This window comes from Nymphaea colorata, chromosome 4 (genome assembly GCF_008831285.2).
Source record: "Nymphaea colorata isolate Beijing-Zhang1983 chromosome 4, ASM883128v2, whole genome shotgun sequence".
NCBI classification, from domain to species: domain Eukaryota; kingdom Viridiplantae; phylum Streptophyta; class Magnoliopsida; order Nymphaeales; family Nymphaeaceae; genus Nymphaea; species Nymphaea colorata.
In genome coordinates this window covers 1272913-1285697 of record NC_045141.1, presented here as the reverse complement: position 1 = coordinate 1285697, position 12785 = coordinate 1272913, and the positions used below count along the sequence as shown (strand labels likewise).

Below are 12785 nucleotides of genomic sequence, written 5' to 3'. Positions count from 1 at the left end.
AGCAATTTTACAGAAGTATAAATGAAACATTAGGATCCACTGCCTCAAGTCAAGGGGTAAGATAGCTCTTGGTAAAGAGACTTTCAGGACCTTGAATCATCTTCATCCATGTGACTCTTGATATCATAATATCTACGGTGGACTTCATATCGAGCATGCATCTCCTTACTTAATTGCAATCCATCTTAACGTTTTAGGAGATCTATTGAGTCTTCATCTTTTAAGAGGTTAAGAAGATGAATTGTCTGTTCTATATATGCATTACTATTGCAATCTAGTTGACTTCGTTCCGAGTAAGTGAGAGAAAGATTGACAGAGGCCAGAAACAGGCTTGTCTTTCGTCGTCGTCATAAACACATCTACAACACAAACATTGAACAAATGTTTGGATATATTGCATGAAATGCTCGACTCGGGAGAGATTGTTAATGACATGTACTTAAGAGCCCTGATGCTAATGGAGCAGGGAAATAAGCCAATCATCTTCCTCAAACTTCGGCCGACCGAACATGTGCCTTGGTTGCGGCTTAACGTCAATCATCAATAGTAAGTAGTACGTGTTCTCCTACATCTTTATAATTCAATGTTATGTTCGTTCTAAGTTCTATGCAATTGAAAAGATGCTATTGAAATTGCTTTATACTTGACACATATATGTTTGTTTTATGGTTGTTAATTCCTTTCCCCTTTGCATATTAGAATGTTTTATTTGTAGATGGTATGATTAGACATGACGAAAGTTATTTTTTTGTATGTGCTACCCAATGCTACAGTCATGTTGTCAGATGAGGAAAGAGAACATGTTATAGTGAAAATGATGTTTGTGTTGGTCATCATATTTTTTAGATTCCTACATCGGCGTAGGCAAATTGTTCACCCTTATAAAAATGTTGGTAGTCAATTTGTTCATAATATCATTGACGGCTATCCAAGGAATTGCTTGGACTTACTGCGCATGGATCGCAACTCGTTTATTACACTATGTAATATCTTGAAAGATAAAAATTTAGTAGAAGATGGTCTTGAAATCAACATTGAAGAACAAGTTGCTATCTTTCTACTTACTGTTGACCATAATGAGCGCAATCGTGCATGTCAAAACACGTTCCAACACTCAAGTCAAACAATTAGTAAGTACGTGAACCTCATCCTACGAGCACTATGTCAATTAGGTAATGAATACATCAGCCGACCGAACGATGACACTCCATCCAAATTCCGCTTCAATCCTCATTTATATCCATATTTTAAGGCAAGCTAATTTATGATCACATATTATATTGTACAAATGCAGTTTCATTATATTTTTCACTACATGTAGGATTGTTTAGGAGTTATAGATGGCACTCCCATACCAGTTTGGGTATGTACATCAGAATAATGGAGGTTTCGTAACTCTTTCACAAAATGTCTTGGTTGTAGTCGGATTCGACATGCTATTTCACTATCTTTTTGCAGGTTGGGAAGACAGTGCGACAAATTCAACAGTATTATACTGTGTCTAGACACTGAGATGGTGCACTGAGACGAAGACAGGACGCCAGACACGGGCTGAGGTGGTGACAGACACCGGTTGTAGCAACCGGTTGACCCATCGATTGATGGAATCGAGGAAGAGAGCAACAAATAGAGTAGTGGGCAAGGGGAAGACTCAGAAGGGGGAGAGGCAGAGGAGGAGGAGAGACTCAAAGCGAGGGTAGCTCGGGGGCAGGGGATGTCTGTTCCATGGTGTTCCGAGCTCGAAACAGCGTGAAACAAGGGTACCCCTATTCAATTGTTTGTCTGTCACTGTAGACGGCATTTGATAAAAAATGATACGGCATTTGATAAAAAATGATTAAACATAACACGTGTCCAGTAAACATCAAACGACCTCTCTAAGGTTTACGACGGAAGTCCCAGTTCCAGTGCCCACAATAAATAGGGAGCGTCCGCTCAACTCTTTTCCCCTCCCCCACCCCCTCGCCGTTGTTTCCCTTGGGCGTCCATTGGTGCTCGGGAGTGAAGCTGAGCATGCGAAGAGAAGCGTCCCTCAGCCTTCTGTTGATGCAAACCAATCGCCTCGCCCGTCGCTTCTTCGAATCTCTTCGCCACGGTTCAGCGTCTCGCTCTTCCGCCTTCACCTCCCCTCGACCCTCTCCAGAGGCATTCCTTCTCACCAGGGAACATCTAGATCATCCTTTCCGCTTTTGCCATCTCAGATGCGACCTGATAGGTCGCTACGTCTCGTTCCGTCCGGATACAGTTTCCCTTGGCAGAGCGCTTGGTGTCCTGCCCTGCCATTTGTTCTACCGGAATTGCCCTTCGCGGTGTGAGTACACCAGAGTATCTTGTAGCGCTCATAATACTCCCCCACAAAGTGTGCCTGAGATTGCAAATAATAGTCTTAAAAGAATCGCGATGCTCTTGCACTTCGTTGCTGATACTTGCTGACATCTTGGAGTCGGTTGATATCCCTTGGTGCTTGTTCTTTAGGGTTTTGATTTCTAAACGGTTTTAAGAGCGATTGCAGTTATGCGAGCAACTCATACAAGTTAGTGTTTGTAGTGCACGGCTTCCTGTGTGATGGTTCATTTGATCTCTGCCTTGAATTTAATAATTTTTTTTTAACAGTTTGTAATGCACGGCTTCCCATTTGGCAGTTCATTTTATCACCCTTGACTTGATTTTTTTTTTACAGTAAGTAGTGCATGATTTCCTGCGCGATTTTATCTCCGCTTTGACCTGAAATTTTTTAGCGAAAACTTCCGGACAGAAGTAAAAAAGTATATGATTATTTGTTATTTCGGAAAAGGGACTTTCACTACCAAAGAGGACGGAGTCACTTTTATCCGCGGAGCCTCCAACAAGACTTGTTTCTTTTGAACCCTCCGAATTTGGTCGCTTTATGTCACTCTCTTTTCGTATATGATTATTTGTTATTTCGGAAAAGGGACTTTCACTACCAAAGAGGACGGAGTCGCTTTTATCCGCGGAGCCTCCAACAAGACTTGTTTCTTTTTAACCCTCCGAATTTGGTCGCTTTATGTCAGTCTCTTTTTGTACTGCTGGCGGACTAGTTTAGTGGAAGTAGTTTCTTATTAGTGTGGCTTTTCCAACCGTTTGTGCAAATAAATTAGCTATAGAAATTGGGGGGATAGCAATCCAGTATTTAGATGAACAGTGTGTAATTGCGTTGAGTTAGTCTAGTTGGTTGTCCGCCAATATGACATCTAGTGGAACCTGTTATCTGACTGTAGGCCAAGCGGTGAAGATCTTTATTGTTCAAAAGCAGCAACTCTTAGCAGCAGTTCTTGATGTATTGACATAAATTTTCTTAATGAAGTTTATGCTGTGAAAGTTAATACTCTTTACACTTTTTATTTCCACGATCAATGAACTATTCTCTTATTCGTCCGTCTTTTTTCCATTTCCAGTTTATTGCTCAAGGGCGAGGACCATTGAAAGATCAAATGTTCATGACCACAGGTACTGATATTTATTTTGATTATTTTTTGAACACCTTGTTATAGTTACTCTTTTATCAGTTATATTTTATTCAGGACAAGTCCTTCCCGTTTTTGTTCCTGACATGCTGTACATTTGGAGCTGTGTCATCCAGTGAACCGTTGACTATTAATAGCTTTGAATTAGCTCATTTTTATTGCTATCATGGGAAGATTCATTGTTGTGGCCAAATAACAAAACATAGTTTCAATACGAATTTCTTCTTCAGATAATTTTGCAGTTATTTGTACGAGTTATGCTTGCAGGGACATCGATCCAGCTTTGCCTTGCCTTGATTTGAACCATTGTCACAGATGTCGTGCTTTTTCCTAAAAAAGGCACGATATTAATGTAAAACAAGAAAGACAAAAGGGGAACACATTTTTTTAAGGTAAAAATTAATTTAATGCATTTTTGATGCATTTTCCCCATTTTTTCGTTTCTCTTTTTATTGACGTTTATAATGTCATCGATTAATCTTTGAACTTAAACTGAATTATTTATCATCATTAAAACATTATTTTTTATCATTTTACCTGGTTATTTGTATATCTTCTTATTAGTTTATGATTTAATTGATTTCTACCTAATTTTTAGGAAAAAATGCCAACTGATTTTTTGAGATTTTCTCAACAAGAACAACTTTGCCAAAAAACATCCTAGAAAAAGCTCATTGTTGAAAACCTGATAATGATATTTGTGATGATTTGAACCCTCATTAGAGACTCCATCAAACATAGCAAAAGACCAAAACTTGCTTAATTTCAATGCTAAGTTGCTAACATATTAGTCTGGCAAGAAAGAGGTCTGTGGGTTGTGGTTGGAAAGGGTTCTTTGGGACTAGCTTGATCCTTTGATGCATATCGAATTGGGCCAAAGCCAGCACGAGCATCTAGTTAAGGTTTTCTATTATGCCCAGCAGTGCAAAATGATTATGTCGGTTACTTGGAAAGAAAAGCTATTATGGGGCATATATTGTCCAGTGGTTGAAAACTGTTGCATGTTCAGGTTTTGTCATCCTTTTCTATTGGGGTGATGGAAAACAACTGTTGGGAGTACTTCACTGGCTGAACATCCTCATTGTGGAGTCAAGTGTGGCCCACTTCACAGGCTACTAAAGAAATGAGACAACTGGAAGGTTTGTGGGGTTGGGAGGGAGGGCCGTGCCTATACAAAGATTTTGTTGCCCCGAATCCTGGCCATGTATTCATCTTATTAGTTCTCATTAGGTAGTCTCCTCCTTCTGTGCAACTTTTGGTCCTCCTTGTGTCTGAAATCTTTAGTACAAAAAATTAGATAAAAAACTTATGGATATATAAATATAGTCAATGGTTCAGTTACTCTCACTGGCTAGATCTCTTATTTATCATTTCACCATTGCCCTCGATCCTGGCCATGTATCCATCTTGTTAGTTCTCATTAGGTAGTCTCCTCCTTCTGTGCAACTTTTGGTCCTCCTTGTGTCTGAAATCTTTAGTACACAAAATTAGATAAAAAACTTATGGATAGATAAATATAGTCAATGGTTCAGTTACTCTCACTGGCTAGATCTTTTATTTATCATTTCACCACTTGGATGGCTTTGCAGCGTTTGGTAGCTGCATATAACCTTTTTATCTGCATTTTCTTGCTGTGTTCTTATGGATATTCGCTCCAGCTGACATCTTTTTGTGTCTGAAACCTTTAGTACGAATATTCTCAGATCAAAAACTTATGGATCGATAAATACAGTCAATGGTTCAGTTACTCCCAATGCCTAGTTATGTTCTTTTATCATATCACTTTTTGCATTGATTTTGTTGTTTGGTAGCTGCATATACCTTTTTCATCTGTATTTAGTACTGTCTTCTTATGGATTTTAACTTCAGCCAACAGGCAGTCACAACTGCATTATGGTGCAACTTCTTAGTATTTTCTTTGAAATTCGGTGTATGGTTGGCAACATCTAGCCATGTTATGCTGGCTGAAGTTATACATTCTGTTGCAGATTTTGCAAACCAGGTAAACATTTCAAGTGGTTCTCTTTTTTCATAAGTTCTTCTTTTTTCTGTTTACATGGAATTTATGGATGTCTTATCAATGTTATTTGTATTCGAGGCTACTTGAGTTGGATATGTAGACTCCGTAACATTTAATCTGCATATTCTATTTCAGTTAACTGCTCATTGTTTTATGGCTTCTAGTGTGTGTTATAAATTTTTCTTCAATAAGCTTGTGAAGGTTCCTAATTGATAATGAGGGACCTTTTTCCTAGGTCCTACTTGCTTATGGTTTGAATAGCTCAAGGCGTGCTCCAGATGCTTTACACCCGTGAGTTCTCATCTATCTTAATCTCTTTGCATTCATTTCTAGGTACTAGGTGAAGACCTTAAAAAGTTACTGCATAATCTAAACTATTGATCTAAGTTTATTAATATATTATAATTTTAGGTTATCTGTTAAATTTCAGTCTTGTCTATGCAAATGTTGTTCATCAGTGGTGTTGAGTTCTTATTACTTGTTTTTTGCAGCTATGGCTATTCAAAGGAAAGGTTCGTCTGGTCTCTAATATCAGCTGTTGGAATATTTTGCCTGGGTTCTGGTGCAACCATTATTCATGGCATTCAGAACTTGTGGATTTCACAGGTAACCTATATTTAACTACTAATTGAACTATTGCCAGAATATATCAACCTCTTGAAAACTGGAACATCTTGATAGCTTATGAATTATTGTTATTTCATTCTTCCTCACATTTTCCTTCTACTCACTCGACAAAATACTGGTTCTTATTCTGCTTATTTGAGCAGCCTCCAGCAAATGTATATTATGCAGCTTTGGTGATTGGGGGTTCATTCTTAATTGAAGGTGGTCTACAAATTCTGACTATATACTCCTTGAAAAGCATTACTAACTGTCAACCAGATAATTGGAAAAAATTTACTTTGTGATTCAAATTATTTGTATTGTAGATCTTGACTTTTTTGCATTCTTTTGTTTAGGTGCTTCCCTTGTTGTTGCAATTAAGGCTGTCAGAAAAGGCGCTGCTGCAGAGGGTTTGAAAATTTGGGATTATATCTGGAGAGGTCATGACCCAACCTCTGTGGCTGTTATGACAGAGGTAATAATCTGTTAAAGAGTTTCAAAAGGAAAAAAGGAAAGTATCTTTTCTTTTTTCCTTTTCTTTTTTGATACTTGTGTGTTTCCTTAGGTATGGAATAGTAACTTACTGAGCTAGAAACCTAGAGACATGGTGTACAGTTCTCACTTCTCAAATCTCATGTTTTGAAATTTTATTATGTTCATAAATAATAACATTGCATAGTGCACATGGTATCAATATCATGTATGTTTAGTGCTTTCTATTTAGATTATATATACATATAAAATTTGGTACTTAGTAATTTAAATTTTGAACTTGTCATTTGATAATTTTGTTGTTTATAGACAATTATATATTTACCCTCACACCGGCACCGGCACCCCGCACCCATGTGACATAGATGAACATGCTGAGACATATCTTGTGATAACTACTTTGGACAACTGTAGGCATGACTTCAAGTTGAGATTGACTCCTCCATCGTGACCCTTGCATTATTTGGAGTGGACAAAGTGACCCTTTAGGTAGTGAGGAAACAAGTACAACTTCAGGATAATGTCGCTTCAGCCTTGAAATGTGAAAGACAGGATGGATAATGGAGTCCTCTGAAAGTTGCAGCTAATAAACTATCTGTCCTATTCTTTTGTGATTTTGGAAAGGACCTGAATATCGTGCAGATAAGCTTGGGTGCTCTAGCTGATTTGGACTGCAGCTTACCCATTGGGAAATTCTTAATCTAGATCCAATCCACTATCAAATTCTCACGATATTTATGAGAAAAACAGGCAAGATGAAAAAACTAGCAAAATTTTGTTAGATTTGGAAAATCTCTCTTGAGTTATGATTTTTTTTAAAATTTTTTAGGAGTTTTTACAATTTTTAGGATTTTTTAATGTTTAAAAATTACTGAAATTTTCCTGAGACTTTTCCAAGAGGAATAACTTTACCGAAAGATACTTGAGAAAAACCTCGCCGATAATTCCTCGAGGAGGACATTTGTGACAATGGTCTAATTCTCAACCTTGAACTCCTTGTTGCAATGACCCTTACTGTGCTGCTCTACTGTTCTGTTTTGAGTTGTGACTAACCTTTGCCTAATTACTTCTAACACTTTGTTGAAACTTATGAGTTGAATGTGAACCTCTTCAACTGCTGAGTGTGAGGATGGAATCGGCACAACTTCGGTGGAGGTCTTCTATAGGCTATTTCGAAGGGGAAAGTCCCATAGCAGAATGAGAGGCTGTGTTATAAGCAAATTCAGCCTGCAATTAAGAAATTTGTCCAGTTATGTGGCTGAAGTTCTGTATAACATCACAGGTAGGTTTCAAAGAGTCTATTAACCATTTCGGTTTGGTCATCTCCTTTGCAAAGGTATGCAGTAGTGAGATTGAGTGTAGTTCCTTGTAGCTTGAGGTAATTTTGCCAAAAGTGGCCGAGGAATAGTGTCATAGTCACATACAATGGATTTCAGCATCCCTTGAAGCTTAACCACATTTTATTGGAATGCCTAGCTGCTTCCTTGGCCCACAAAGGATGTGAAAGCACCACCACAAAGTGTGCATATTAGGAAAGCCTGTCCACTGCCACTAGGATGACAGGTTTCCCATTCGAGGCAACCCTTTTATGAAGTCCCTGGACACCCTTCTATGCAGCCAAGACAAGACAAGGACATTCATACACACACATAAGAGTAATTTTTCTTCACTGACAGATTCTGTATCATCTTCCTCCATAGGACTTAGGTTCGAAGAACCATGAAAAGCTCTAATACCATGTTGAAACTCATGATATGAAAAGGATAGGAAAGAGAGCAAAACGAAGGAGAGATAAATGATCATTCTAAATGTCATTAGCCTTAAACGCCTCGTGAATGGGGATTTGCTTAATAAGGTTAGAAAGAGGTCCACATTATTAAGAAAATAATAAAGGAGAACTAAGAAATTTAACTCAATTTCAATCTACATTTGTATTAAAATTATTTATTTCGACAATGTAAATATGAAAAGAATTCTGGAATCAAATGAATGTAAACTTGGTTTTCTTTTGCAAGTGCACAATTCACATTCTCTTTCAGACTTGCAGAAGATCTTTTATTCTTTTAGATGTTTGTAACATTGACACAAATATTGCAATATTTTCAAAATTATTGAGATATTTACAAGAAAAATGAAAAAGCCCAAAAAAACGTGTTTTTTTTTAAAATATGAAAGTATGTTTATCACATTTTTATTGTTTTTTATCCTGTTTTTGTCCTACTTTGTCCTTCTTTTTTCGTTTTTCTTGTTTTCTACATCAATGTTATTATGAAGTCAAATTCAAACATAATGAAGTTATTTATCATCATTTTTGTCATTGTTAAAACTTTATTTTTATCATTTATCTAGTTTTTACAATGTCTTTTTTTATTGGTTTTCTCATTTATTTTATTTTTATCAAATTTTTTATTTTTTATTTTTTCCAAGTTTATTTTTTTCAAGAAAAGTAACTTTGCCAAAAAGTACCTGAGGAAAACCTTGCCATTAAAAACCTCAGAATATTTGCGACAACATATGTCACATAAGTACGAGTATGGTGCTGGTATGGGTACGGGTATGAGTATGGAACATTTAAAAAAAACTTGAGTGCGGATATAAAACAAAAAATTGGACTTTAAGCAAACAAAATGACATATTCATGTTCCAAAATTTGTAGACTATGAAGAAGAACCTAATAAACTAAGTATAAAAGACAAAGTAACTAACATACTAAAAGTCCAAGATATGTCAGCTTTACTGATCCTTCTCAATTGCATCATCAAGATTAGAAGGAACAACCAGTTTCGTAAGGTCCATATTAAGAGCATGCAAATCATGTTCTCCTTCAAGTTCCATGTTAATGTCCTCTGGATTAACATCTCAATACTTAGATGATGTTGGACTGCAAGTTGCAACACAAACACAATATGATTTAAGTTAATATTTAACTTCATGCAACCGACATAGTATACAGATTTATTCATATCAAAGATAAAAATAAAAAAAATACCTGTAATCATTTGAAGTATGTGAAAGTAAGTGTAGGTTGGAGTGAACATAAACTAATTCTTCTGCTCGCTTACTAGCTATGTCACATAGGTACGGGTACGGGTACGGGTGCGGGTATGGGTACCGGTACGGGTACAGATCATTTTCAAAAAATTTGGGTACGGGGGTACGGCCGTACACACACGGGCATATATATATATATATATATATCAAAAGATTTCAAACAAAATAACATATTCACACATATATATCAAAAAATTGCAAACAAAATAAAATCATTGTCCAAAACACAGTATGGAAGTAATTAACATACAATTATACTAACATGTCAGCTTTCTTGATTCTCCTCAGTCGCATCATGAAGATTAGAAGGAGCAACAGGTTCTGTAAGGTCCATGTTAAAAGCATGCAAATCATGTTCTCCTTCAATTTCCACATCAATGTCCTTTGGATTAACATCCCAATACTTGGATGATCCTGAACTGCAAGTTGCAAGTTGCAACAATTTCTTTTACAACATGAAGAGGTTGGAGTGGACATAAACTAAATCATGTATACATATCAAAGATACAAAAAGAAAGAAAAAGTAAGCGTAGGTTGGAGTGGACATAAACTAAATCTTCTGCTTGCTTACTAGTTAGCTTATTTCTCTTGATGTTGTGAATTTGAGAATAAGTGCTCCAATTTCTTTCACAACATGAAGAGGTTGCCGGTTGAGATAATCACTTCAGCGCAAGTTGTTGGAGATTTGGTGTCGATGCTCCAAAACACAACCACCAATTACCAGGATCTTCTTCATCTCTTGCCATTGCAGCTTGTATTGAATCGTTTCTTCCACCACAGAAGCTCGCAAACTCATTATTTATTATCTTCAACCGATGAGAATCAGAATACAGTCTTCCCAAACATATCTCCCTATTTTTTGATATTTCTGGATCTCGATTAGGAGGAACACGACCAATACCTCCTGCCAACCATGTTTGTCCATAATACTTGGGATTTAAAGAGTGTGCCATACAATGCAAAGGGTTATTGCTTTTGTTCCATCTTCTTACTAAAATTCTATGCACATGATCGAAAAACTCAGAATCATCAAGTGCAACATTCTTCTTCTCATGTCTAAAAATGATGTTTTGAATTTTTTCAATCATGTTATCCCACATATCATAAACTTTATGAAGCATGGGCCCTTCTTTATCAACTTCTCTCCGCATCTGCCAAATAGGCTCTGTAAACTGCAGAAAATATGTAACTTTATCCCACCATTCATCTTCTAAAATGTATTTTTTAATTTCTTGAGCCTTCACGATGTCATCATTCCGATAAAACTCCCAATCATTGTCAGTCACCATAAGTGTTAATGCATGTTTCACCTGCTTTATTATTCTTTTTATCATTACGATAATGGATGCAAAACGAGTCTCTGCTACCTTCAACAATTTCAAATCAGAATGCCTATTAAATATAGCAAGAGCATTGTTTTGGTTTACAACAAAATTTCTGATGTTTCTGACATCATGCTCAAGCTCCTCAATCCATGAACACAAGAAACCGGCATTTGGATCATCTTTTGATGGGTTGCAAATACTTTTAAGTGCTAGATTTATATTGTGTGCCACACTAGGAGTCCAGAATATGTGACTATACTTGGGATCACTTGCCAAATTCATTCCTGCTCGTTGGCAAACTGGAGCATTATCAGTAATAAGCTGCACTACATTATCTTCACCCACTTCTTTGATGACTTCTATAAATAGCCCTTTTAAATACTCAACATCTTTATACTCCCTAAATGCATCAACACATTTCAAGAAGATTGGTCCATCAAGCGAATAAGCAATAAAATTTATTAGTGGCCGCCTTTGTATATCAGTCCACCCGTCATTAACAATGGATACTCCATATTGTATCCACGAAAATTTCTTCTTCTCTAATAATTTTTCAATGTTTGCTTTCTCTTCTGCAAGAATTACTGTTCTTAACTTCTCTGAACTCGGGGGTACATAACCACTCAAACTGCAATTAGCCAAACCTGTAACAACATCTTTTCAATAAGGACTTGTGGCTACATTAAAAGGAAGTGAACTTGCAAAAAAGAACCTTCCATCCTTCTATCCATCTCTGCCCTTCCCATATTATTGAATGCTTGTGCTAATGTTTTTCTTTTCTTTGAAGGATCTTCACCTCCTTCAGTAGCATAAAGAGGAACAGACACACTTGATTTGGATGAAGATTTCTTCGTCTCAGCTGCATCTTGTTCTTTTTTGAATATTTTGATCTCCTCGTTGGTAACTTTTGGGCATGGTCTAATTCCAACGCCAGAAATATGCAACAAATGTGCCTTGCAACGTGGATAAGAGCCCGTGAACATCATATCACAAAATTTGCAAGAAAACGTTACATTCCCACCACCACCTGGTCCTTTTGATAGTTTCTTCACATAGCGCCAAAGAGGCTGAGATGGATTATCCTTCTCTATTGTAGCGGTATTAACACTACCACTGCTGCTTTCTACATTCCCACTTCCTGTAGGAGGCAGTATTTCTTTTCCTTTATCAGCCATTACAACTTATGTCTCAACAGAACCTAGCAAATGAGCTGCAACACATAACCAATAAAAACAGGGATCATTTGAAAGAGATGAATCCTATTCCTATCACAAAACGATATATCACAGATTCACAGCCTTATACAAGCAAAGCTGCAGTCACCCAAGTGAAAGCTATACAAGCAAAGCTGCATCACTGCATGAAAAGAAGACTTTTCGCCCATACAAATTATTGCTTTGAAACTTGTTTTGAAATGTAACAGCTGCACATGCCAGAGCAACAAGAAGCACGATTTACCAGCACACAAAAGTGACTGCTAGTTAGACAATTAGTTTATCTGTTGAAGGAAAAGAACTTTGAACAAGCAAATTCCAATAATGAAACACAAAAGAAAGCTTTAGCCGAAAGTGTTTCAAACAACAAAAACATAATATTCAGACACCGGATTCTATATCGATCAAAGTCTCCCACCCATATGCACATACAAATCAAACCCAAATAAGAATAAATGAACAAATCCACCAAACGCTTCATACCATACCGACTACCGAAACATGTAAAAACAAAGAATCTCTCTCTCTCTCTCACACACATCGCTGGTCGTTGCTGGCGACGATGGGTATTCTGCCTGTCGACGCCGATCGT

At 37.0% G+C, this 12785-nt stretch overlaps 1 protein-coding gene across 5 annotated transcripts in view; it reads left to right on the top strand.

Annotated features, from left to right (window-relative positions):
* Window positions 1-1933: 1933 nt before the first annotated feature.
* LOC116252258 (metal tolerance protein C4) overlaps window positions 1934-12785 on the top strand; it is a 38138-nt gene continuing 27286 nt past the window's right edge. For 4 of the 5 annotated variants that reach the window (XR_004172119.2, XM_031626405.2, XM_031626408.2 and 1 more), the window contains exons 1-7: window positions 1934-2311; window positions 3417-3468; window positions 5355-5487; window positions 5741-5796; window positions 5997-6111; window positions 6276-6333; window positions 6468-6586. Coding sequence is in view for 4 of the 5 variants with exons in the window: in XM_031626405.2 (XP_031482265.1) it covers window positions 2014-2311; window positions 3417-3468; window positions 5355-5487; window positions 5741-5796; window positions 5997-6111; window positions 6276-6333; window positions 6468-6586 (831 nt within the window). In the remaining variant the exon portion in view is untranslated. The remainder of the gene's footprint in view (window positions 2312-3416; window positions 3469-5354; window positions 5488-5740; window positions 5797-5996; window positions 6112-6275; window positions 6334-6467; window positions 6587-12785) is intronic. The other variant, XM_031626409.2, reaches the window with a different exon arrangement.